Source organism: Prionailurus viverrinus, chromosome A1, assembly GCF_022837055.1.
Source record: "Prionailurus viverrinus isolate Anna chromosome A1, UM_Priviv_1.0, whole genome shotgun sequence".
Lineage (NCBI taxonomy): Eukaryota > Metazoa > Chordata > Mammalia > Carnivora > Felidae > Prionailurus > Prionailurus viverrinus.
The window spans coordinates 115,594,951-115,622,129 of NC_062561.1; the positions used below are offsets into that span (position 1 = coordinate 115,594,951).

Consider the following 27,179-nt stretch of genomic DNA (forward strand, 5'->3'; position numbering starts at 1 on the left):
AAAGGGAGGGGCTGTTTAGTTTCAAGGGATAGAAACCCCAAACTGGCTCAAGGTCTGGGCTGTTGATTAGAAGGCTCCTGCGGCTTTTGTTGCCCTGTCCGGTGCTCATCTCTGTACCAGAGCCTGCTTACAGCAGCACCTGGGACCCCGCCTGAGGGCTTCATTCTGGTCAAGGGAACACTTGGCCTCTGCACAGGATAAATGGGAAGTGCCAGGGAGTTCATGGGTCACCTCCAGAAGCAGCTCTCAGCTCTCAACCAATGACAGAAGTGTGTGTGTAGCCCAGCTTCCTCATTCCTAAGCAGGGCCCTCCCTGAGGCACCTCCCACATTGTCCGGTAGAGTTCCCGCAGTTCTGAGCTCCAGTTGTCCGAGTAGTAATTTAACACCTTACAGCACACCCTCTTATGGCTTCCTTCCCTTCTTTGTCTCACTTTCTCACTCCCTACCAGTGCTTCCTGGAGTCACCTCCTAAATAGAGTATTTGTGCTTGAACCCCTGTTTCAGGGTTTGTTTTGGAGGAACCCAAACCAAGACAGACATCTCACAAAACACAAGCATAGATGTCAGTCTTTAGGTCTAACTTGGAGGACATGAAAGGCAGGGCCTGCTTTTCCAAAGCCCAGTGTCAAGATGAAGTGCTTACAAGATGCTTCTCCCTCTTATAGTCTAGCTCAGGTGGTTATTAGCTAACAGAGTCCCTGTCTCTTGTCTCCATCTTTTCAAAACCTGCCTTCTAATTGCCTCGTTTGGTATATGCCACTGAGCTCATCTTATGCCTGATGTATCTGAAAGAGCTTCATAAATGGAAAAGCCTTGAGCAAACGGAACAGGTGGAGAAGGGGGGAGAAGAAGAAAGAGGAGGAGGAAGAAGAACAAGAGGCAGGAAGATGGAGGGGCTAGAAAGTAGCACGCGTAATGCATAATGCAGCGTCAGACACAGAGGAGGCAAGGGCAGGGCAAGGGGAGGCAGGTCACAGAAAGCGGCCAGAGCTGGGGGCTGAGCTTTTGTAAGAAGCTGATGCTGAAATAAAGCCTGTGAATAGCATACATGGGCCTCTGCTTGCAGCTAGTTTTTCAGCTCTCCTTGGCTTCTTTTTAAGTTCCAGCAGGCTGACATGTGGTAGACTGGAGCTGCATTGGCGATGCTGGGCTGCTCACAGCTGTGCGGCATTTCTTTGTTTTCCTCTCTCGTGTCTGTCTGTATCCACTGGCAACTAGCAGGGTGGGTCCCGGGAGGGGTGCCTCAGAGGACCTGCAGAACTGAGGCATAGGCTCTCCTGGGCTGTGTGGTACTCCGAGCACAAGGATCCCTCCCTGGAGCTGACCTGCAGACCACCGGGCACACAGTATGGGCTTTCTTCAAAGCTGAAATCCCGGGGTGGGGCAAGGGTGAGAGTGGACCCTGAGGAGTGGGGGAGGAGGGGCTTGGGTCAAATGTCAGCTAGGCCAACCCAGACCTCTGGGCTTTCTGGGGGAGATCAGGCAAAGACTACAAATGTGATGGACAAAGAATGTGGGGGTGGCTGGGATGAAAGCTCCCTTTGCCCTTTTCCCCAGAGGAGACTCTGCTTGTTGCCTTCCTGGGATCTTCCTGCCAGGAGAGCTGGAGTGAGGAAAAAGGCTGGGTTTGCTACTCCTGGGGCTGGGAGGTGGAGAATTGTTGAGAGCTGAGGCAACAAGCCCGGGGAGGGTGAGGTAATGGCTCAAACCGGGGTGAGGCCGATTTGGGGTGGGTAAAGTCTTTGTTGTGTTCATTCATTCATGCATGCATTCATTCACACATTCATCTACTTGCAGACTTTTATTAGATTCCTGCTGAGTGCTGAAGCTGCTCAGGTGCACAAAGCTTCCTGATTTGCGTGTCAGGTTGCTGCCCTGGGGATGGCTCACCTGCTGTGGTGGAACCGATGTTTTTCTGTTCTCTGAGGAGCAAATTACAATCGTTCAGGCACAGGGGGTAGGTATGACTTTCAGACTGCTGCCTGTGGAGGGGATGAGCTTACAGGGGTAGGAGGTCTGGCAGGATTGGTGTGTCTCACTTGCCTGCCCTTCCCCCACATTCCTCTGGGCTCTGAGGGTAGGTACACTCCTGTCTTTCGAAGCATGTCCTTTTTACTTGGGCAATCTGCCCTTTTGCTTCTGCAGTTTTCCACTCCAGTCTACAGAATGGAAGGAACTTGCAAGATGATATATTTTCCCTTCCTTCCATCCCTTCTCTTTCCTTTCCTTCTAGTATTTACTGGCCATCTACCAAGAGCCTGGCACTGTACCAGGTACCTTCCTTAAGGCTGTTGAGAAGAAATGGTGCTTTCTCTGACAAGAAGTATTCTGTTGTCATTCCTCTCTCTCTGGCCACAGGGAACTACACAGAGGGGGCTTTTCTCCCTCTCTCTTTTTCTCTGCCTCAGTTCATTTCTCTGAAGTCCCAAAAGCTAGCCCTTGGCTCCCTTCTTGTGGACAGTCCATTACAGCCTCCCTTCCTTTCCCCATTTTCTGTGGCATCTAGGGGCCAGATGAGGCCAAGGTACCCTGGGTCCTGCTCTCTCTGCCTCTGTCCATCTGTGAGCACTGTGGCCACATTAGGGCCTCTGGGATCAAGCTCTCGGGAGCCAGGACATTTTCTCACAAACCCCGAGGAGACCTAAACTACCACAGCTTTCTGGATGCTAAAGGTTCCTTTCCATGTGGCTCTTGCCTCAATAACCTATTCGCATTTGTGTGTGTGTGTGTGTGTGTGTGTGTGTGTGTTTTGGGGTTGGGTGTGTTTTTTTTGGGATTTGTTTCTGCCTCAGGCACATTTTCTCTGTAATTTTTGGAACCCAAATATAAGGGAAATCTCATTTGCTCTGTTCTGACTCATTTACAATTAAATACACTTGTTCCCATCTGTGTCTGTATACATCTGCATACATTTGCTATAGCATCGCCCTTAATTTTGGAAAATGATGCGGCTAGTGTTATTTTTACCCTGATTCCCAAACTGGCTGAGAAGACCAGTGGGTGTTCACCCACCCAGTGACAACCCCCACCCAGGCCTGTCCCTGAGGGAGGTAGTGACATTTCTTCCATGGGCAGGGCATGCAGACCCCTGGTAGGTACTGCTTTTTGTGCTTGCCTATCTTAGGGCTCCAGCTACAAGGACTGAGGGTGTTCCTGTCCATTTCAGTGCCAAGGCTTCATTGACCACAGACACTGGCCTTGACTCCCTAGGCCACTGCTGGCAGCTGCTTCACCATGCACTGAACTTGGATGTGGGAGTGGAAGGCTTGCTGACTTTCAAGGAAGATAACATTAAGGAAGTACTGCCAGGTCATCTTAGCCCATCCCTCCCAGCCTGGGAGAAGTGAGGAGCTGTCTTCACTGTTCAGAGGGATGTGGTGGCATGTGTGGGTGCTGCCTCACCTACATACCTAAAAATACCACACTGTGGTTTTCTACTGTTTTTTTCCCCCAAAAAACCTAAGTTACTTCATAAAGATATTCACATTTAATGAGATGGTGGTGCCTGTCAGCACACTTCGAGCCTTTTTGATATTTTCTCATTAAATAATTTTATTTATACTCATATGCTAAAATAGAACATGGCTGGGTGCCTGGGTGGCATAGTCTGTTAAGCATCTAACTTTGGCTCTGGTCATGATCTCATGATTGGTGAGGTTCGAGCCCCACGTAGGATGAGCTAGGGTCCTGATTTGGACTCCACACTCTGTCTCCATCTCTGTCTCTCTTCTCTTTCTGCCCCTCATGGGATTCTCTCTTTGGCCCTCTCTCTCTGCCCCTCACTCACGCTATCTCTCTCTCTCTCTCTCTCAGGAAAATAATAAAATAAAATAAAATAAAATAAAATAAAATAAAATAAAATAGACAGTGGCCAAGAAAAATTATAGGATGCAGAAAATAAGATGTCAATTGCTGTTAATCAAAAGGAAAATGACTCTTGATTTTGACTCAGGTCATGATCTCAAAGTGCATGAGTTCGAGCCCTACGATGGGCTCTGTGCTGACAGTGCAGAGCCTGCTCGGGATTCTCTCTCTCCCTCTCTCTCTGCCCCTCCCACCCTCACGTTCTCTCTCTCTCAAAATAAATAAAACTTTTATTAAAAATATCAAAACGGGGGCGCCTGGGTGGCGCAGTCGGTTAAGCGTCCGACTTCAGCCAGGTCACGATCTCGCGGTCCGTGAGTTCGAGCCCCGCATCAGGCTCTGGGCTGATGGCTCAGAGCCTGGAGCCTGTTTCTGATTCTGTGTCTCCCTCTCTCTCTGCCCCTCCCCTGTTCATGCTCTGTTTCTCTCTGTCCCCAAAAAAATAAACATTGAAAAAAAATATATCAAAACGATACTTGAAACAATACTTACTATCTCCTTATCTCTAACCTATGATGGAAATTCTGTGATGGGCAGTGCTGCTGCTGTTGTTGATTAATAATTGAGATCTACTCAGGGAAAGGCCAAGCTTTCATATTTTTTCTACATCACTTCCAAGACCCTAGACTCCTTTCTTCATGTTGAACCAACTGCACTCTTAAGAGGTGTCATGAGATGATGTAGCATCATCCAGGGTGTCTTCCTCTTGCCTACCGCGGCTTTAGGCTGAGAAACACCAATCCATGGGCACCAGTTATAACCGAGGGTCCTCTTTGTGTCTGGCTTTACCTTGGTCCTATGAACTCCACAGAGATGGAGATGCTGCCATCCCTGTCCTTAGAGAGCTGAATGGTTGGCCAATATTTCTAGTCTGAGGCTAGGGATCAGTTAGCTTCACTCCTCTGGTAGGTTCCTGAGTATCCACTTTTTGAAAGCCTTTACCCAGCCAAGACCTCGACTGGGTAAGGTCTTATCGCCTGCGCAGTCTGAGTTGCTGCTGCTACACACACACGCACTCCCACATGTACACATATACACACACGCACACCTTCCTTCATCATTTTTGACAGTTGTGGGCAGAGTCAGCTGCTCCTTAGACAATCAAGCCTATTATAGGTATCCCCCTTTGCCTAGGTTCTAGTCCTATAATGCCTCTTAAAATGTCTTCTCTTTTGCCTGGTTAACTTCTTACCATTCCTCGGGTCTTGACTTAGATACTCCTTTCTCCAAGAAGCCAGGTTGGGCTTGGAGGCCCCACACTGACCCACACAGCAGTGCATTGTAATTGCTTGGTGATGTGTCTGGTTCCACTAGCCTGTATGCTTTCTGGAGTCAAGTGCTGTGTCTGTCTTATACCCCTTGTGCCTGGACAGGGCCTGGTATTTAGTAGCTGTTTAATAAATATGTATTAAATGAATGGATGAATGAATGCATTCCTGAACTGAGTCACTTTATAGAAACCAAGCTCCTTAAAGTTATTTCCATCCAATTCATCCTGTGGGAGAAACCAGTTTCTTTAAAGAGAAACTAATATGCAGAGATAAACATCTAGAGAGATCTGCCTCATAATGAAACTAAGATGGCAATAGTTGAAAACGATCTGGGGTAGTAGAATAACAGGGGAATTTATTTTTTTTAATGTTTGTTTCTTTTAGAGAGAGAGAGAGACAGAGCACGAACAGGGGAGGGGCAGACAGAGGGAGATACAGAATCTGAAGCACGCTCCAGGCTCTGAGCTGTCAGCACAGAGCCTGACGCAGGGCTCAAACTCATGAACTTGACCCAAGTGAGATCATGACTTGACCCAAAGTGGGACACAACCGACTGAGCCACCCAGGCACCCTGAATAACAGGTGAATTTAATTTTCTTCTTTTTACTGGCATGTGATTCTATAATGAGATATATATAACAAAAGAAGTTTTAAAAATAATATACTATGTAAACTAAGGAGTTAATTTTTTAAAAAAAAAATTAATGTTTGTTTGATAGAGAGAGAGAGAGAGAGAGAGAGAGAGAGAGCTGGGGAGGGGCAGAGAGAGAGGGAGACACAGAATCTGAAGCAGGTTCCAGGCTCTGAGCTGTCAGCACGGAGCCCAATGTGGGGCTTGAACTCATGAACTGTGAGATCATGACCTGAGCCAAAGTCAGCTGCTTGACCAACTGAGCCACCCAGCTGCCCCAATTTTTTTTTTTTTAAGAGAGAGAGAGTACGGGAGAGGGGCAGAAAGAAAGGGAGAGAGAGAATCTTAAACAGGCTCCATGCCCAGTGCTAAGCCTGATGTGGGCTTGATCTCATGAAGGTGAGATCATGACCTGAGCCAAAATCAAGAGTTGGATACTCAGCCGACTGGCACCCAGGCACCCTGAGGAGTTAATGTTTAATGGGTATGAGGTTTCAGTTTGGGAAGATGAAAAGGTTCTGAGGATGAATGACAATGATGGTTGCACAACAATGTGAATGTACGTAATGCCACTGATCTGTATATTTAAAAATAGCTAAAATGATAAATTTGGAAAATTTCACGTTATGTATATTTTACCACATGCACACAAAAGTTGCCCATCAGAGGAGTCTCATGTTGGGCAGGAATGGCCCGGCTCTGGCACCCCTGCTGTGGGTCAGAGGCTGAGAGTGGCCCAGAACAAGCAAGGCCTTGGTGTGGATGCTGTGATGAGTCTCAAGGTGGCCCAACTCTGTCCACCGCAACAGTTCTTTCAAAGGGAGATCTGAGCAGTGCGTCTCCATGGTCACCACGGCTGTGTGATGCCTCTGGACTCACACCTGGTCCAACACCCAGGTCTGGCACTTTCTGGCTCTGTGATCATCGTCAAATTATTCTACTTCCCGGTGTGTGCCTTAGTTTCTCTATTAAACAGAGGTGATGATGTTCATTCCTACCTTATAGTGTGTTACATAAATGAGCTAATATATATAAAGTGCTTAGAAAATTACCTGTCCTAAAGTATGCTGTTTGTAAGAATTTGCTAGTATAACCACAAAGCATTTACTGTGATAAAGGCTCGGTGATAATAAGCCTGTTTGATTACTTCCAAAGAGCCTCCCGACAACCATGAGAGTCAAGTAATCTTTCCATTTAGAGGTGAGGAAATTGACACTTGGTGAGGCCACACAAACAATTATAATGGAGCCCTGAGGAGGTCACAGGTGGCCTAACTCCAGTTCAGATCACATGCTAGGCAGTGCTGCATCCTGATCAGCCCTTTGTCCGTGGTGCTGGCTCTGGCTCCATTCTGAGAGAAGGGCTCCCTCCTGGTCCTTGTCTTCAAGGATAGCATCTTCATCGTCATCATTATCAAAAATTGCCATCATCTTCAGCATCATCAGCATCAGCATCTGCATCATCCAAAAGGGCTTTATTAAAAGCACCTAATTACACATTCTGCTGTTCTGTATTTTAGACAACAATAATTACACACACGTCCTAGGAGCTTAGCAACTAAATCTTGGATGAGCATGTTAAGAGCTCCCAAATAGCAGAATAAAGGCACTGCTAATAGAGCAACTCACTCCTTGGGCAGGCTGCTGGACCTCTCTGAGTCTCACTGATAGGATAAAAATTACTTCCCTTCCCCATAGACCATAGTGAGATAAAGTTTGAGGACATGCTTGGAGGGGTGGGAAGCACTGTGAAAACTTTAGCTGTCACTTTTCTGGGCCTCTTTGTTTAATCCTGCAAGAGTTGATAGTGAGCATTCTCCTGTACTCCTATCCATGGGAGTCCATGAATGACGAGGAAGAAAAGGGAAAATAAGTGTGGAAGTGAGGAGGTTGGTGGCCAGGAAGGGAGGAAAGTCGTTCCAGGTTGTAGGCATTAGGGGCTATCATTAGCAAGGCAGGTCTGAAGACCTCCACCCACCTCCATCCCTCCAAAGCTTAGGGAACACTGCAGGGATGGAGTAGGATGAAGATAGGCCAGGACTGTTCATTCATTCAGCACCACTATGTGCCAGACATTGTTCTAGATACTGGGGATGAAACAGTGAACAAGAACCAAGCAGCAGACAAGAGCCAAGCTGTCAGGCCACATCCTAGAGGGAGAAGACCAACAATCAGCAAGTAGATAAACAACTAATTTTAGATGGTGACATATGCTATGAAGAAAATACAGTGGGATGATGAGACAGAGTGACTATCCAGCTATCTTAGAGTGGGTTGTCATGGAGGCCAAATTGAGAAGGTACCATTTAATTTGAGACTTGAATGATAAGAAGGTACCACCACAGGGATATCTGGGGAAAGGGCCCTCTAGGCAGGGGGACAGCTCATGGAAGGGGGTGTTCCCAAGGGCCCTGTAGGCTGGGCTAAATTGTTTAGATTTTATCCTGTAACAATGGGAAGCCATCTGAGGCAGGAAGGATGCACCTAGGCAACATTTTGGAAATCTCACCCTGGTGTCCTGGGCCTTAGTCTCAAGGAGACACAGGACACCTTCTCCCCACCCCTGAATCTAAAGACCCCTTGGAGGGCAGAGCAATCAAAAGACATTGCCCACTACCAGGCTAAAATGGCTTTGGTCTAGAGAGCTAAATGTTTGGCTGGAAGTTCAAGATGAAAGCAAAATGCTGAGTGCAAATGATACTAGTCTGGGTGTGTATGTGGCAGGGGGAGGGTTGTCCATAACCTCACCTTAAGCAAATTAATGAAAGGAATAAACCATTGATATCTGAAGGGCCCTTGCTCTGTCCACCACATTATGGCCCATGAGGCTAGAGGAAACTGGGTTCCCTGGTGTGCCCAGTTATGGAGACCCAGATAAGTTGTTGCTCAGCACAACCAGCAGATGTCTTTTGAATTCATTAATCCTGCTGGTCCTGTGCTGGGCTGTGGACAGTGGCAAGAGGCAGTAATAGAGTGGCCAAATAGGGTGGCCAAACTCATTTGCTAAACTAGCCCTCCCTCAGCTCAGAAAGCCTGAAGAGGGATTTCCATGAAAGCCTAACACCTACTTGCAGTAAGATCTCTTCTAGATAAAGTATGGCAGGTTGTGAGGGCACAGCCAGTTTTCTCTGTGTGTCCAGAGAAGTTCCTAATACTTCATTGGGCCTGGTCTTTCTCCTGCTTAAAGTCCTTTAGCAGTTTCCTGCTGCCCTCAGAATGAAGTTCAAAAGATTCTAATCCTGCTTTACCTCTCCATTCTCTTTAATCTTGCTGTGCCTTACTACTATACAGCCCAGCCATATTGAACACTTGGCTTTTTTCCAGAATCCGGTGTGTTTTCTGTTGCCTCCATGTCTTTGCATAGGCCGTTCTATCGTCCTGGAATGCCTTCTCTCCCCCCCTCTAACTCCCCTCACCTGGCTAACTTCTACTTATCCTTCAGGACTCAGCTTAGATGTCAGACAGTGTTTGCCAATCCACCTAGCTGGGGTTGGCCCACAGTACTCTCTCCCTACTCTTTCCCCAGCTTTATTGAGGTATAATTGACAATCTTCCTTTCCTTTTCTACCTAAAATTTCTACTTAAAATACATAGCTGCAGCTCATGCTTCAGGGTTCCTGAGCCCTCCTGGACTATACCAGGCCCCCTCCTATACAGTCACATCATTTGTCTTCCATAGGTCATATCACAATGGGTAATGATAGGTCTGTGTGTTTAATTGGTGTATCTCCTCCACTAATCTGTAAACACCATGGGGATACGTGCCTTGTCTGTTTAGTTCACCATTGTATCTTAAGACCTGGGCACATAAGTATTTACTAAATGAATGAATGAATGAATTCTTCTGGGTTCCCATGTCACATGGAGATTATTCCCAGCACAGCACTTAGCTCATTATAAGAGACTATGTACTCCTGTGTCTCTCCAATGGTCTTGTAAGCTCCTTGAGGGGAGGAATAATGCTTTTGTCACCATGATTTCCAGTGCTTGGCACATTGCCTGGCAATTAGGCACCCAAAAAATATTCTGAATATATGAATAGATGAATGAATGATGATAGGCATTCACTTATGTTCTCTTACACTCCATTCTTAATACAACAAAGTGACTATTTATTTATTTACTATTTATTTTTAATGATATAGGCTCCACTCCCAATGTGGGGCTTGAACTCATGACCCTAGATCAAGAGTTGTATTCTCTATTGGCTGAGCCAGCCAGGCACCTCAAAGTGACCTTTTAAAAATGCAAATCAGGGGCACCTGGGTGGCTCACTTGGTTGCGCTTCTGACTCTTGGGCTCAGGTCATGATTTCACATTTTATGGGATCAAGCTCCCCACTGGTGCGGAGTCTGCGTGGGATTCTCTCTCTCCCTCTGTATCTTCCCCTTCTCTCTCTCTCTCTCTTGCTCTCGCTCTCTCACTCAAAATAAATAAATAAACTTAAAAAAATAATTAAAGGGGCGCCTGGGTGGCGCAGTCGGTTAAGCGTCCGAGTTCAGCCAGGTCACGATCGCGGTCCGGGAGTTCGAGCCCCGCGTTGGGCTCTGGGCTGATGGCTCGGAGCCTGGAGCCTGTTTCCGATTCTGTGTCTCCCTCTCTCTCTGCCCCTCCCCCGTTCATGCTCTGTCTCTCCCTGTCCCAAAAATAAATAAACGTTGAAAAAAAATAATTAAAAATACAAATCAGATCATTTTTACTCCAATTCTTAATCCCCTGGGAGCCTCCTGCTGCTTTAAAAGGATAATCCAAACTCCTTATTGTCACCTACAGAGCCTTCCACTGATTTGGCTCCTGCCTACTTTTGTGGCCTTATCTAGTGCTACTCTTTTCCTCATTTACTACCCCTCAGTACAATGGCCTTCCTTTTCTTCCTTGAATATGCCATGCTTATTCCCATCCTGGGGCTTTTGCACATGCAGTTTCCTCCTCTGGGACATTTGGCTCCATCACCATGCTCTTCTGGTCATTCAAGTCTCAGCTCAAACACCATCTTTTTAGTGAGGCCTTTCCTGACCTATCTAAATGAGCATGCTTCTTCCACATCACTCTTAATATTTACTCTATTTGAAATCATATTGTCCATTTAATTGTTACCTTACCGTCTTTCTCCTTTTCTAGAATGTAAATTTCATGAGGGCTGCTCACTACTGTATCTCCAGGGTCTAGTACAATGTGTGTCATATAATAGGTGCTCTGAAATATTTGTTGATTGAGCAAATGAATGGACAAATGAATATGATAATTGTCTTCAGTGATAGAGGGGCAGGTTTCTGCCAGGCTCCTAGGCAGATGGACGAGTGATTTATTGTGATTAAAGAAATAAAGAAGCCAGACCGGTAAGAACCAGTCCAGATTGTAGGTTTGTCATGCTCCACTGGGAGCTCCTGTAGTCCGGGAATCCCATGGCCTACTCAGCCCAGTAGAGTCCAGTCAACTCAGAATCAGATTCATTCTGGGTAAACAAAAAGCAAAGGCTGACTTGGCTTCCATTTTAAGTTCTCCTGTATGCAGAATGCTTGTATGCAGACCTACAGGAGCATGTAAAGATTCCTGGCAGATGTATCTCTCTGCTTTGTTCCAGTGGATTTTATTTTCCTCAAAGTTTCTTAGAATCTAGAAAAATTGTTGTCAGGCAACAGAAGCAATGAATGGAGACACATGACTCATTCACCAATACATCTGAGATCTAAAGTGTAATAGTTTAATTCCATTTATGCTACAATGCAACAATTCTTATTTTGATCGCACTTTTCATACTCCTATGAAAATCTAAAAATGCCAGACAAAAAAAGAATTTTTAGAATAGTGAATACAAAGAACCAGGTTTTCATAATAAAGCCCACTGATACTCTTCAAGAGAAGAATAAAGCCCATCCCCACTCCTCCATTCCCTCCCTTTTTAAAAAGACTTATTTTTAGATAAAATTTTGCTTCGTTGTCACAGTCTTTAACTTTTTTCCTTTCAAGTTCCCTTTTCCATTGTCATCAACAAAAATATGAGCACGAAAGAGGAGGGAAGTGTTTGTTTTTGTGTACACATCTTTGATCATATCAGAGAGGAGAGAATCATGAACACCTGCTGCTGACTGATTTTAAGAACTAAATCTTGATTTTACTTTCTGCAGGGAAGATGAATAGCATGAATAAAGAGAACCTTACACATGTGTTATAAGTGTCAAGGGCCTTAGTTTGATGTTTTTATTTTATTTATTAAAATTTTTTTTCATGTTTACTTTTTAGAGAGAGAGAGAGAGAGAGAGAGAGAGAGAGCATGAGTGGGAGGGGTAGAGAGAGAGACACAGAATCCAAAGCAGGCTTCAAGCCGTCAGCACAGAGCCCGAACTCGCGGGGCTCGAACTCATGAACCGTTAGATCATGGCCTGAGCTGAAGTTGGACACTTAACCAACTGAGCCATCCAGGCGCCCTGATTTTTTTATTTAAAACTTAACTCAGTGGAGGCACCTGGATGGCTCAGATGGTTGAGAGTGTGACTTTGGCTCAGGTCATGATCTCCTGGTTTGTGGGTTCAAGCCCCACATCAGCCTCTCTCCTGTCGGCACAGAGCCCGCTTCTGATCCTCTGTCCCGCTCTGTCTGTCCCTCCTCCACCTGTCTTCGTATGCATGCGTGCGGCGCTCTCTCTCTCTCTCAAAAATAAGAACATTAAAAAAAAACAAAACAAACCTAAGAGAGACAAGTGAGCTCTTGGCCTCCCCCCACCCCAAGTCCCCAGCCAGCCCCATTTGTCAAATTGGAGCTATGCAAAAAGACAAAATGCATACAGCTTAAGAACCTGGAATTTAAATTATTTCCATCATGATGTAGTCTTGACATGAAAACTGTTTGAATTTGGCTTTTCAACAAAAAGTTTTTACAAGGCATTGATATTCAGAGGCTAAGTGGGGGTCGTTAAGAGTCTGGTTCTGGATTCTGGGGGATTTGGGTCCTAGCACTATCACATATTCCCAGTGTGACCTGAGTCTGTTTTCTCATCCATAGAATGAGGAAAAAAGTAGTAACTGTTTCAGGATTGTTGAGAGGCTTGGGTGACACATGAAGTTCTTAGCACAAAGCTTGGCATATACCAAAGACTTGTTAGCTATGAGCTATTATTATTTTCAGTTATGGAGTCTTAAAATAATTTTTTTATGTTTTATTTATTTAAGTAATCTCTATGCTCCATGTGGGGCTGGAACTGACGACCCTGAGATCAAGAGTTGCATGCTCTACTTACTGAGTCAGTTAGGTGCCCCTAAAATAATTATTATTGTATGAGCAAATGAATTAATGAGTGAGTTGTAAGTATACTTGACTTGACTTTGTTTTCTGTCTGGGCTTAGAATAGTTATCAGTGTTTTCTCAACTCTGGCTGCATATTAGAATCAACTTGGGAGATTTAAAAATTGCTTAGTCCCTACCTAGGAAGAGTTGAATCCCTGCTTCTGGTGGTGGTGCCTGGGTATGATATATTTTCTTTAATGACGCTTTTTTTTTAGTTTATTTTAATTTTTAAAAGAAAGTTTTATTTATTTATTTTGAGACAGAGAATGCAAGCAGGGTAGGGGCAGAGAGAGAGGAGAGAGAGAATCTCAAGCAGGCTCCGCGCTGTCAGCATAAAGCCTGATGCGGGGCTTGAACTCATGAACTGTGACACCATGACCTAAGCCAAAGACAGACACTTAACTGACTGAGCCACCCAGGTAACCTATTTGAGAGAGAGAGAGAAAGAGAGAGAGAGAGAGAGAGAGAGAGAGAGAGAGATTGTGTGAACACTAGTGGGGCAAGGGCAGAGAGAACGAGAGAGAGAATCCCAAGCAGACTTCACGCTGTCACCCAGAGCCTGATGTAGGGCTCAATCTCAGGAACTGTGAGCTCATGAGCTGAAATCAAGAGTCAGATGCTCAACTGACTGAGCCACCCAGGCACCCCCTAGGTATCATATTTTAAAAAGATTTCCAGTGGCACCTGGGTGGCTCAGTTGGTTAAGTGTCCAACCCTTAGTTTCAACTCAGGTCATGATCCCAGGGCCATGGGATTGAGCCGTGTCAGGCTCCGCGCGGAGTTTAGGATTCTCTCCCTCTGCCCCTCTCCCCAATTTGGTGCTTGCACTCTCTTAAAAAAACAAACAAAAACTCTCCAGGTGATTCTGATGTGCAGCCTGAGTTGTGAGTTACTGAGCTATACAGAAATGAGGAATAATAGACAAAGCTTCCAGGGTGGCAGGGCTTTACTGCTTTCCCCCCAGCTGTCTGGAGAGAAATAGGCAATCAGGGCCATCAGGCATTCATTTGTCTTTGACCCTCATGTGGTCCTACACAGTGGTTTTACCTTTAGTTTTTATTGACTCTTGTCCAAATCTGACCTTCTTTGTTAGCTTTCTTCAGGTTAAGCCAAGAGTCACTTTGATCTCTTCTATGGGACTTAATATTGGTGGTGGTCGTGTGTGTGTGTGTGTGTGTGTGTGTGTGTGTGTTCATTATTTCACGGCCACAACAAGAGGTAAAGATTTTCCAACTTTTCATTCCAAGGCTGCCAAGCCAGTTCTCATCTTCATCAGTTTTGGAACTTCACTCATTTGGTTTTACCTTCCTTAAGGGTCGTGAAGTGCCTCCCATGAGATAATATCCTGGAAAAGTGCTTTGCAAACTGTGAAGATATTTAACCAGTCCAATGTAGATAAATAATAACAAAACTGTCATAATGTAGAGAGTCTCCAAAATGATCTCTGATAGTTCATCTTTATTGACATGTTGACATTATTTTGTGTAACTTTTTAGAATATTCCATAAAGCCTTGCTGATTCTTTTCATTGTTTTTCTATTACATTCTTAGTGTAGTTTAACCCTCATGATTATGTGCTCTATGTTCAGCAACCTGAAGTAAGTTGAAACCTTAATGCAAGGTTAACTAAATGCAAGCCTCAACCCAAATGTCATCAGTTGACATTAGTGAACAATTTCTTGGCTTCACTGCCACTTGGTTTTCCTCCCATCTCTATGGCCACTCATTCTTTCTGCCAATATATTTTGTAAAGTTTTATTTATTTAAATAATCTCTGTACCCAACAAGGGGCTCAAACTCACGACCATGAGATCAAGAGTTATATGCTTTATTGACTGAGCCAGCCAATAAAGGCGACCCTGCAAATATTTTTAAAGTGCATTTTATGTTCCAGGTACTATGCAGAAGCAGAGAAGTGGAAAAAGTCAGAAAGATTCCTGTCCTCATGAAACTTAGAATCTAATGGAGGAGACAGAAAATAAACCAGTAGACAAACAAGGCAATTCTAGAGAGGGATGAGTGCTATAGAGAGTAGAAATAAGGTAATGTGGTAGAGAGTGGCTGGGGTGTGGGGGTGTGGTCAGGGAAGGCCTCTCTGACCAGGCGATGTCAAAATTGGTCCTTAAGAATGAGAAGCAGAGGCAGGGATGAATAGGCAAAGCGTAGCAGATTTTCAGGACAGTGAAAATACTTTGTACAGTATTATAATGACAGATACATGTTACTACACATTTGTCCAAACCTGTAGAATATACACCAAGAGTCAAATGTAATGTAAACTGTGGCTTTGGGTGATTATGATGGGTCAATATAGGCTCATCAGTTTTAACAAATGTACTACTCTGGTGGGGAACACTGATAATGGGGGAGGCTATGAATGTGTGGATACAAGGTCTATATGGGAAATCTCTACCTCTCTCAATTTTGTCATGAACCTAAAACTGTTCCAAAAAGAATAAAATATTTTAAAAATGGCTGAAAAGATTGGGGAAAAAACAGTGTAAGTGATCTAAAAAATCCAGCATACAGACACTAAATAAAATATTTAATTTAAAAAAAAAAGAAAAAGAAGGAGGCAAGATGAAGAGTTAGGGCAAAGAGATTTCCAAGTAGAGGGCGCAGGAAATTGACAAGATCATGATGTAGGAAAGGAAAAGGAGGGCTCTGGGGCTGCAGAAGGGAACTCGGTCTCCCGTTCTAGCTCTTCTTTCTCTTAAAAGTTGATCTTGGGCCTCCATCTTTTCTTTCTGCACGTTCTCCAGGTGCAGATGAGTCCCATACCTCTATCTCCACTCGGCCTTTCCTGAGTTCAGATTTGGATATACTGCTGTCTACAGGATATCTCTTCTTAGATGTCTGGTAGGTACTAAAACTAAGCATGACAGAAAACAGCTCTCTGTCTGCATTGTTTTCCACGCTATCTGTACCTCCTTTACCTCCAGAGCTCTCCATCTGGGTCAGTGGCACCATAATTTCTTCAGCTGATCAAGTTAGAAAGCTCCATATCCAATCTACTGGCAAGACTGAGGATCTTCTGTCCTTTTGCATAGGTCCCAAATCTATCCACTTTTTTCCATGCACTACCCTTATATACTATTCTATATACAGAAAACCTAGAAGTCCTCTTAACTCCTCTCCCAGCATGTAATCACAAAACTTTGCTGTGTATTGTTACACACTTGTAACCATTCATTCAACTGAGAACCTCTTATCTGCCAGGCACAGTTCTAGGTGCTGGAACCACAACAATGAACAGAAAAATTTACCTGCTTTAACAACACTTACATTCTAATGGAGAAGACAGATAGTAAATAAGTACTCATATAATGTATTAGTTGGTGACTAGTGCTATGAAGTACAGTAGGATAAAGAAATAAAATGGAAGGACACATGGCTGGTTCAGTGGTGGGGTGTCCAAATCTCAATTTCAGTTCAGGTCATGATCCCAGGGTCATGGAACTGAGCCCCTCATCTGGCTCCACACTGATCAAGGAGCCTGCTTAAGATTCTCTCTTTTTCTCCCTTTGCCTCTCTCCCCCACTCATGTGCTCTCTCTCTCTCTCTCTCAAAAAAAAATACATTAAAATTAAAAAATATCTTTAAAAAATACGAAATATAATGGAGAGGGTAGGGGAGGGAAGTGGGTGCTAGTGGTATTTTATGAAGGGCAGTTAGGGAATGCTGCTTGAACAAGGAGACCTTTGAGATCTGAATGAAGCCATGGGGTGAGATAAAATGCTATGGGGGGAAAGACTATTCCAAGCATAAGGAACTGGAAACGCAAAGGCCATGAGGCAGGAAAGTGCTTGATGTGTTATGGAAAAGTACAGGGCAGTAGGAAAGATGTAGGGGAAAAGCCAAAGATGGGTCTGAGGTTGCTAGGCAAGATCTTGTAGATTTTATTCTGAGTGAGATAGGACAAACTGGAGGGTTCTGAACAGATGATATGTTTTAAATGGCTTAGCAGCTATGAGAAAAGAGTATTAAAATGGATATGTATGTTGTTCAAACATAAATAGGGTATTATGTGCACTGCTTTACAATCTGCTTTCTTCCAAAGCAAAATTTTTAAAGACAAAATAAGATCATATTATCTCTTTGTGTAAAATCCTTTGTAGTGTCCCCTTCCCCTCGTAGTAAAGTGTGAAGCCTTAAAAAGCCCTCTCCAGTCTGGCCTCTGCTTACCTCACCAGCTCCTAAATCAGAGAACTTCTTTTCCTGTAATGGGACTCAGGACCTTCAAAGTTCCTTGTCCCTTGGTCTAGAATCAAACTCTTTCCTTCCCTCCCTATCCATTTTTTCATTGTCTTTTTTTAAGGTCCCACTTATTCATTCTTTCACTCATTCAACAAATATTTATTGAGGGATCTGCTATGTACCAGGCACTATTCTAGGCATCAAAGACATAGCACTGAATAAAATAGACAACAATTCTCACCCTCATGAGGCTTAAATTCTGGTGGAAAACAGGAGAAAACAATAAGTTAAAAAATAAATATATAAATATAAATATATGTATGACTTTATATGTCAGATGGTGATATACTCTAAGGAGAAATAAAAAGCAAGGAAAGAGGGATGGGGATGTTGGAGGAAATGGTTGCAATTTTAAATAGGGTGGCCAAGAGGCCTCCCTCAAAAAGTGACAGCTGAGCCTAGACCTGGGGGAGGTGAGAGAGTGTGAGTCAGGCAGTTATTTGAAGGAGAGCATTCCAGGCAGAAAGCAAAGGCCCTAAGGGGAGAGCCTGCCTGATGGGTTCCAGGAATAGTAAAGAGGCCAGTGTGTCACAGAAATGTGTAGGAGCAGGTAAGGTCTGCAGGCCCTTATAAGGACCTTGCCTTTTCCTCTGGGTGGGATAGGAGCCATTGGAGGATTCTGGGCAGAGTAGGAGTGACATGTATGGACTTATATTTTAACAGAATCACTCCAGCTGATGAAATAAGAGTAGACTGTGGGAGGCAAGGGCGAAAGTAAGGAGACCAGTCAGGAGGCTTCTGTGAAATTCAAGTAAGTGATAATGATGGCTTGATTCAGGATGTTAACAGTGGAAATGGTATAAAATACACACACACACACACACACACACACACACACACACACACACACACTACATTTTGAAGGTAGAGGCACAGGATTGGTTGAGTAATCAGATATAAAATGTGTGAGGAAAAGAACATGGTCAAGGATGATTCCAAGGTTTTTGGCCTAAACAACTAGAAGAATGGAGTTGCCATTTAATGAAAGGAAGAAAACTGTGGGATCAGCAGGTTTGGACAGTTGTCAGGAAATCAGTTTTAGACATATAGACATATAAAGTGAAATGTCTAGATGCCTACTAGGTATCCAAATGGAGGTATCAAGTAGGGAAATGAATATGGGAGTTAGAATTCAAGGGAAAGGTTCAGGTTGCATCATAAACCTGGAATTGTCAGCATATTTAATGCCAAAAGATTGGATGAGGTCGCCAATGGGTTTATGGCAGACAAAAGGGTCTAAGGATGGATCCTGGGACACTGTAACATCAGTTCTTAAACTTTTTGATCTCAAGAATCTTCTACACTCTTAAAACTTTTTGAGGATCTCAAAGAGCTTTTGTTTATGTGAGTTTTGTCTGTCAATGTTTACTGTATTATTACATTATCATCAATAACATCTTTTAAAGCAAAATGACAATGTTGTCGAAAACAAAAGGAAATTTAGGGAGAAGTGTCATTATTATTTGCATTTTTGCAAATCTCTTTAACTGTCTGGTTTAATAAAAGGTAACTGGATTCTCCATCTGCTTCTGCATTCTGTGTGATGCCATATGATACATCATGTCGTCTGGAACACTATAGTGTACACCATGAAAGACTGGGAGTGAAAAAGGCAAATGATATTCTAATATTATTATGAAAATAGTTTTCACCTTACTACCCGCCCCCCCCCCCAAAAAAAAAAAAGGGACTCAGGAGTTCTTGGAGTGCACTTTGAGAACTGCTGCTCTAACATTTAAAGGTTGGGAGGATTTAGAAGGAATCTCCAAAGGAGAATAAGAAGTTGCAGCTAGGGATGCTGAAGAAACTCAGAAGAACCTAGTGTCCTAGAGGCCCAATGAAGATCGTGTGTCAAGAAGGAGAGTGATCAAGCACTGATGATGGTAAAGGTCAACTGTGCACGAGACTGACCACTGGATTTGGCATCATGGAGGTTATCAGAGACCTTGATGAAAGCAATTTTGGTAGAGAGGTGAGTGCTAAAGTATGACCGGCGTGGGTCATAACATAAAGGTCACTTCCTCAGGTCGCTGAACCTAGCCTAGGTTAATTTCCCCCTCATATCTACTTCTATCTCTCTTCTATCTTCACACTTGACTTCCTTTTTATAGTTTTACCTGTTTTAATAGCTGTCTCTTCCATTATATTTTAAGTTGTGTGAGAAGAGCATCAGGGTAGTTTTATTCTCTATCATGTCATGGCTCCCCCACCACCTGGCACAAAGGAAGTGCCTGGGACACGGTGAAAGCTCAAGTCTTCCTGGTAAGCTTTTCAAGGTTTCTCAGAGGTAGAAAGCTGACTCCCCTAGCTTACAGGGCATACTGCAAGTCCCTTAGCATATCCTTTTTGTCACCTGACCCTTCTCTTCTCAAAACAACCCTTGCGCTTTCATCTTTAAGGCCTTTGCACTGCTATAACAAAATACCACAGACTGAGAAATTTCTTTCTCATAGTTCTGGGGACTGGAAAGTCCAAGATCAAGGTATCAGCATGGTAACATTCTGGTGAGAGTTCTCTTCCTCTCTTTGTGGTTCATAGAGCCTTCTTGCTGTGTCCTCACATGGCAGAAGGGGCAAGGGATGTCTCTGGGGCCTCTTTTATAAGGGCACTAATCCCATTCCAGAGGGTTCCACCCTTATGACCTAGTCACCTCCCCAAAGTCTCTCTCCTAATACCATGAATTTTGGCACTAGGTTTTCAAAATATGAACTTTTGGGGACATAAATATTAAACCTATAGTAGGGCCTTATGCTTAGAATGGCTTCATGAATACTCTGCTGTCTTGAAATTGTTAATAATTTTTGAACAAGGGGCCTCACAAGTTAAGTAGCTGCTCCTGAGTGAAGTGATGGATATATAAAGGTATGGAGTATAATCCCTTAACTGTCTCTTGTTGGTTCAAACAGATATTTATTGATTGATTACTATGTTCTGAGGTAGCCAAGTGTGGTAGTGGGGGGAAGCCATGGCATTCCAGGCAAGGGAGACTACAGGAGCAAAGACTCTGAAGACAGAGAATGGGGTGTATTGGGGCAAGAATGGCTTGTTAAGGTCTCTCTTTCTCTTTGAAGTTTGTTCTCTCCTTTCATGGTCCTCTATTGTGCCTTGTCCACATCTCTTACCTAGCAGAAACCCAGAGTGCTTTGAATTACCGTGGGCACATTCACCTGTAGATGTTAACTTGGCACTGTCTAGGAGATGAGCATTGAGCTGGGGTGTTGGAGGAAATACAGGTTTTGTTTTCCAGGAGTTTGTATTCCCTGGGGGAGAAGAAGATGTGAGTAGTAAAGGGTAAACATGTTGTGGGCAGTCTCCCTAGTACCCTACTCAGTGCTCAGCATCAAGATTGCAGTGGGTATTGGGTCTTGCATTATTTTGGATTTCTAGGCCAATACTGAAATCAACCTTGTTCATCACCCCAGGATGAAGGAGTTGAAACCTTCAGGGTTTTTTTGGTTTTTTTTTTGTTTGTTTTTTTTTTAAATCAGGCTGACAGTGAATATGTAATTGTTTTGTTTGTTTTTTGTTTTGTTTGTTTTGAAGTTATTTTAGAGCATTCACCAGGAAGATAAGGAAGGGTGGGGATAAACATTCCCTAAATGGCTTGAGGGGTAGGGATAAAAGCCAGGTCCATCAAGTGTGTGTCTGTGTGTGCAGGGGGCAATCACAAGAGGGGTTCCTGCTGTGAAATGTTCCTTGTCCTTCAACCGGAGGGATCTTGGCTTCCGGATCTGTCAAGTGAGGGGATGAGTTAGGTGATTTCAAGGAGGCCTTCCACCTCACATTATAAGGTCCCTGGAGTCGGATTCTAGTTCCACTCCGCCTCAAGCTGTGAGGCCAGTTTCCTTCCGTAAAATCAGTGAGTGGGCCTAGACTACTTTTCTGGAAGACTGTTACTCGGGAGCACCTGTGGCACTCCTCAGAGGAGCGTCCACAGGACTGCGTCGCCGCGCCCAGTCCCTGAGCTACCGGCTGGGGGGTGGGGCCAGCGCGGGCAGCGCCGGGAGACTCACCTGTGCGCGGAGCGGTGACTCACCTGCCCTCCCCCGCTCGCGGGCTGTTCCAGGAGTCACCGCTCCTCCTACTTACTTCTCGGAGCGGGGATGGGTGTCACTCCCGGCCCGAAAGCCCACTGGGGCCTTGGGATGAAGTAACTCAGGGGTAAAGGGCGGAGAGCAAGAGGTCCTCCTGGGGGTCCCGCCTCGGCGTCGCCCACGTCTCTCCGTCGGGACCTCACCCCCAAAGCGAGGGCCTGGAAAGCGGGGCGACGGCGGGAGGCGCCGGGAAGAGCGCGCCGGAGGGAGGTGCCGGGAAGGGCGGGCGGGGCCGGGGCCGCGGGCGGGGGGCGGGGGCGCCGCGCTGCCCATTTCCTCTTCGGAGCCGGACTGGAGGGAGACAAAGCGGCGGCCGTCGGCTTCGGGCCTCGGGAATTCTTCCTGCGCTCGCCCACTCGCCGCAGGTAACTCTTCAGGCGGACGCGGGCTCCGCACCCGGGCTGAGGGGCTCCTCTTGTGGGCGGGCCGGCCACGGTCTTCTCCGCGACGCCGCCCTGAATCGGGCTTCTGAAGGGCTGCGGTGCGGCGCCCGACCGGTTTCTCTTGCGGGGCCCCCGGCCTGCGCCCTGGAGGGGCGAGCGGGCGGGGCCGCCTCTTCCTGGCGCTGGGGAAGTTGAGGGGCCGCAGTGGCTGGAGCGGAGCGAGCTGCAGCCCCCGCGCGGACGCGCCGTTTCCTCCCGGGAAAGTTTCTCCCGGTTTCTAAACTTTGTCGCGGCCGACTCGGCGCGCGCGCCCGACCCCCTCGGCCGCCTTCCTTGTGGAGCGGAGGCTGCGCGCTGTTTCCGGTACGGGAGTGGCAGAGAGTTGAGCTTTCCTGTGAAGTGATTGTGGTTTGTGGTTTCCGTGGTCGCACCCTCCTCCCCCGCCTCCGAAACTTGGCTGGCGGGTGGACGTGAGGATTGCGGAGCCCGAGCTCCCGCACGCGCGGCCGGGGCGAATGTGAGAGTGCAGTGCTGTCTTTCTCGGACTGGGTCTGGCTGGGAAGGTGCGCCACACCCGAGTGGACTTTTGGCGTGTACCAAGTTAACCTTTGTTGTGCAATTACTCAGTCTATTCGTGCTGGTTAATAGGACGTACTTCCCTCTGGTTAGTTCTGGTGTTCACGGGTGGCGTTGGAGTCTTTCTTGTGGACTTTTAAAGGAGTGTGCGTGTGTGAAGCACTTGTTGGAACAAATGTGGACCGAATGCCTGACCCTGGCTTGGCAGGAATGGCTTCCCAACAATGCAGGCGGCAGTTGGCTCAAACCAGGATTGGCAGACACCCTCATGTCCTCCTGCCTCTCTAACATTTTTTTGGTGTTTGTTTTGTACAGAATCTACAGTTTAGAAGATTATGTTAAGATATGGTAAGTCTCCAAATAAACTTAGGGCATATCGTATATATGTTGAAGGAAACGGTTACATCATTGTATTGTTGCCACAGGATAAGCATTTCCATGAGAGGATATATTTTTTTTTTTTTTGGCACTGACTTTTTAAAGGACACTACAGGTATATGTTACTTTAAGAAAATGTAAGTTAAATTACTGTTATTAATTAAATAAATTAAAATAATTTATACAAATTTAATTGTTATTTTGTTTCATAAGATGTTAAAAGTGGAGAAATTACCGATAGGCTCTCGCCAGTTATTTATCCTTCTTAACTTTTAAAAAATAACTGTTTTATCCACTTTTGTTTCATACCCACAGATGATTTAAGATGTCATCTGTGCCCCCCCCAAGAGCTGACAGTGTAATGTAGGGAAGGTATATAGCCTAGATGTAGTGTAGGGCAGACCCTAACAGTACTTGTGGATGGGTCAAATTTTATACACTACTAACGATAAAAGAAACTTGCGGACGCATGGAGAGGGGGCTAATAAGTTTTGTTTGGAGAAGTCCAGAAAGGCTTCTGGAAGAGAATGGCATTTGAACTGGATGAAACATAAGTAGGGTTTTGTCAGTGGAGGAAACATAAAAGAGAAGAGGAGTTTGTGGAATTGTGACATAACTCTTCTGGTTTTCCTTAAATTTTTGGCTCTTTTCAGTTGTGTGTTGTTTTTTTTTTTTTTTTTTTTTTAAGTCTACTCATGCCCGAGATTCTATCCAACATGTGTCAGTTTTTCACACCATTGACGTGGCATCACCTTCATTCCCATCATCAACATTTCATTCCAGACAGTGATTGAGAGATCAGGGGTGCCTTTTCCACGGTGAGAATCTCTTCTCACAGTCTCCCTGTCTTCAAACTTAGATACTAAAGTCCAAGCTTCTCATCGTGGATGTCTCACCTGACCTACATGGTCACCTGTACACCAGAGAGCTGAGTGTCCTAGGGGCTTCTCAGCCTCAGCATGCCCAGAATGAGACACTTTTCTGGAACCCAAACCACATGTGGAGATCAGCAGTAACTGGTAGGGTCCTGGAATTTTTTTTGAGAAAGTAATAGCCTGAGACATGACGGACAGACTGGTTGTTGCGGGTGGTGGTGTGTAGTGCTGGTGAAGATCTGGACAAGGGAACACGGTCCTCTGCTTGTGTTGAAGGTCCTGAGATAGGAATGAACTTCATGTGGCTTGAGACCTAAGAGAAGACCTGTATATCTTGAAAACTTTTGGGGTGGGGAGAAGGCCTCACATGAGATTGCAGAATGCCAGGTCACATGTTTGAATTTTATGCTAAGAGCTGTAAGCAGCTGTTGTGGGGAGTTTCATGATCTGTTTTTTTTGTTTTTTTTTTGTTTTTTTTTTAAAGTTTATTCATTTATTTACTTAAAAAAAATTTTTAATGTTTATTTTTGAGGGAGAGGCAGAGTACGAGTAGGGAAGGGCTGAGCGAGAGGGAGACAGAGAATCCAAAGCAAGCTCTAGGCTCTGTCCGTGATGTCAGCATGGAGCCCTGTCAGCATGGAGCCTGACGCGGGGCTTAAACTCAGGAACTGTGAGATCATGATCTGAGCCAAAGTAGGACGCCCAACCGACTGAGCCACCCAAGCGCCCCGAGGTTCACTTATTTATTTTTGAGAGAGGGAGAGAGAGGGAAGTGTGAGTGGGGGAGGGGCAGAGAGTGGGAAGGAGAGAGAATCCCAAGCAGGCTCCGCACTTTCATTGCGGAGCCCAGCATAGGCCGAAGCCATGAATGGCGAGATTGTGACCCGAGAAGAAGTCCAAGGCTCAACCCACTGAGCCACCCAGGCACCTTTCATGATCTGATTTAAAAAAAAAATTTTTTTTTTCAACGTTTATTTATTTTTGGGACAGAGAGAGACAGAGCATGAACGGGGGAGGGGCAGAGAGAGAGGGAGACACAGAATCGGAAACAGGCTCCAGGCTCTGAGCCATCAGCCCAGAGCCTGACGCGGGGTTTGAACTCACGTGACCTGAGATCGTGACCTGGCTGAAGTCCGACGCTTAACGGAGTGCGCCACCCAGGCGCCCCTCATGATCTGATTTTTTAAAGGAAGAGCACTCCTGCTTGTGTTTCGAAGCCTTGTGTACAAATGAAAATAGGGAGTTAAGCAAGGAAGATGGTGGGAATGCGGTGGTGGGGATAAAGGGAGCTGTATTTTGGCGAAATGAGACAGGACTTAAATATGGATTGGATGTAGGGGTGTAAGCTTATCTGTAACTGTTTCCTCAATGATACCCCTGCTCCCATTGTATTTTGTCCCTTTCACGATGAGCTTTTAGTCATATCTCATGACTCAAGTTAGCCCTTTCCTTTCTGGTAGCAAACCTTCTCACCAGGAGGTGTCCTGCATTGTATTGTACCTTATTACTGATGTCCCTGCTTGCTTTTTCCTCCAGGAAGTGGGCTTCTGAGCCCCTTGATAACCTTAGCATTTGACTTGGTACCTTGCCTGGAGGGCAAATTAGATACTTGTTGAATGAAGGAGGAAAAAGTGGCTTCTCAGCTTGGAGTCTAGCTTGTGGGTGGAACTGTGATGGATGAGGCAGTAGTCTGATTATGGCAAACTGAAAACCATCTCCATTCCATTCTTCTTCCTTTTCTACCCGTATCTAATCAGAGATGAAATCTTCTCCATCCATTGTTCATCTTACATTAATTACTTTTTTCTGTTTTCTCTACTTCCACCGTAGTTTAGATTATCTTATCTTTGAACTATCAAAACTACTTGTTCTCTGGATAAATTGTCCTATTATTGTTTGCTTTGGTGCCTTTTTCATATTTTTTCCTTTGCCTGGAGCACTGTTCTCTTTTTCATCCATCTGACAAACTCATTTACTCTTTAAAACCCACCTTACATGTCACTGCCTCTGGTTTTCTCTTAGAACTCAGTGCTTCTTGGTCGTTTGTACATATTCTGTGGTTGCATCTTTTATACTGTTTGGTAAATATTTTTATGTATGCCTTCCTCCCAGCTGGGGGTTTCTTAGAAGTGAGGTCTAGGCTTTTATTTTTGACAAAACTTAAAGTATGATATACATGTAGAAGAGCGCTCAAATCATAAGAGTACCTGCTTATTGAAGTAGTTGAGCGAAGACCATCACATCCACTATCCAGACCAAGAAACAGTAAATTACCAGCCAGTACTCTGGAAATCCCTTCTTGTCAGTTTGAAGTCACTACCTGTCTCTGCTCATTTCAGTTTTTAATCTGATATTTGGGAACATTATAGTTGCCATAGTTAGTTGAGTGTCATAGTGTTAATTAGTGTTTGTCATAGTTAGTTGAGTGTCTTCCTGTCTTCCCCTCCAGCTTTTCAGTCTTTATACCTAAGCAGAACTCACATTCATTTGAGAAACTTACTACTATTGCCTTGTTGAACTGGTCAGACTCTGGTTGGTATTCAAGGGCTTCTGAATTCTGGCCCTAACTTAACTTGTTCAAATTTATTTTCTACTGTAAATTCAAATTAATTTTCTACTTACAGTAGACGTATGTGTCCTCTGCACCTGCCAGCCATTCATACTAGAGTGCCTCATCCTTCTCTGACACAAATGCCATCCATTTATGAAGGCTTATTAACATGTTTTACCATTGAGACATTTTTCATCATGGCTGAAATGATCTTTAATTGATGAGAAATCTAAAATTTGCCCCTGATTATGACATTCTCACTATCCTGTTTTTTGGTATTTTTTTGTGTGTGTTTTTTGGTGGTTAAATATATGTAACAAAATGTACCGTTTAATTATCTTTATGTATACTGGTAGCATTGAGTATATTCACGTTTTTGTGAACTTACCACCGCGATCCATTGCTGCAATTTTTTTCATTTTCCCAAACTGAAACTTCATATTTGTTAAACAGTAACTCCCCATTTTGCCTCTCTTCAGTCCCCTGACAACCACCATTGTACTTTTCTTCTCTTGAATTTGATTACTGTAGGCACCTCACATAGGTGGAATACTACAGTCTTTGTTCTTTTGTGACTGGTTTATTTTACTTAGCATAATACCTTCAGGGTTCACCTGTGTTGTAGCATGTGTCAGAATTTCCTTTCTTTTTTAGGCAGAATGATACTCCATTATCTCTTCATCTGTTGATGGATACTTCGGTTGCTAGCACTTTTTGGCTGTTAATAACACATCTTCACCAACACTTGTTATTTTCTTTCTTTTAAAAAATTTTATTATTAATGAGAGAGAGACAGAGTGAGCACATGTGCACGTGAGCTGGGGAGCAACAGAGAGCAGAGGAGGGAGAGAGAGAACTCCAAGCAGGCTCTGCCCTGTCAGCGGGGAGCCTGTGGCGGGGCTTCATCTCAAGAACTATGAGATAATGACATGAGCCAAAGTCAAGAGTCAGTGCTTCAAAACCACAGTGAGATACCACCTTACACCTGTCAGGCTGGCTAACATTAACAACTCA

The 27,179-nt window shown here is 44.7% G+C and overlaps 2 protein-coding genes across 3 annotated transcripts in view; one reads left to right on the forward strand and one right to left on the reverse strand.

Annotated features, from left to right (window-relative positions):
* Positions 1-6,934: 6,934 nt before the first annotated feature.
* LOC125164278 (formin-like protein 5) lies at positions 6,935-26,629 on the reverse strand. Its single transcript, XM_047856884.1, has 3 exons — positions 26,554-26,629; positions 21,398-22,037; positions 6,935-7,222 (listed from the first exon to the last, which is right to left on the reverse strand). Exons 1-3 carry the CDS (start codon positions 26,627-26,629, stop codon positions 7,216-7,218), a joined length of 723 nt encoding a protein of 240 aa, XP_047712840.1. The 3' UTR covers positions 6,935-7,215.
* CTNNA1 (catenin alpha 1) overlaps positions 21,645-27,179 on the forward strand; it is a 180,059-nt gene continuing 174,524 nt past the window's right edge. The window contains exon 1 of one of the 2 annotated variants that reach the window (XM_047850765.1): positions 21,645-21,767. The gene's annotated coding sequence lies outside the window, so the exon portion shown is untranslated. The remainder of the gene's footprint in view (positions 21,768-27,179) is intronic. The other variant, XM_047850769.1, reaches the window with a different exon arrangement.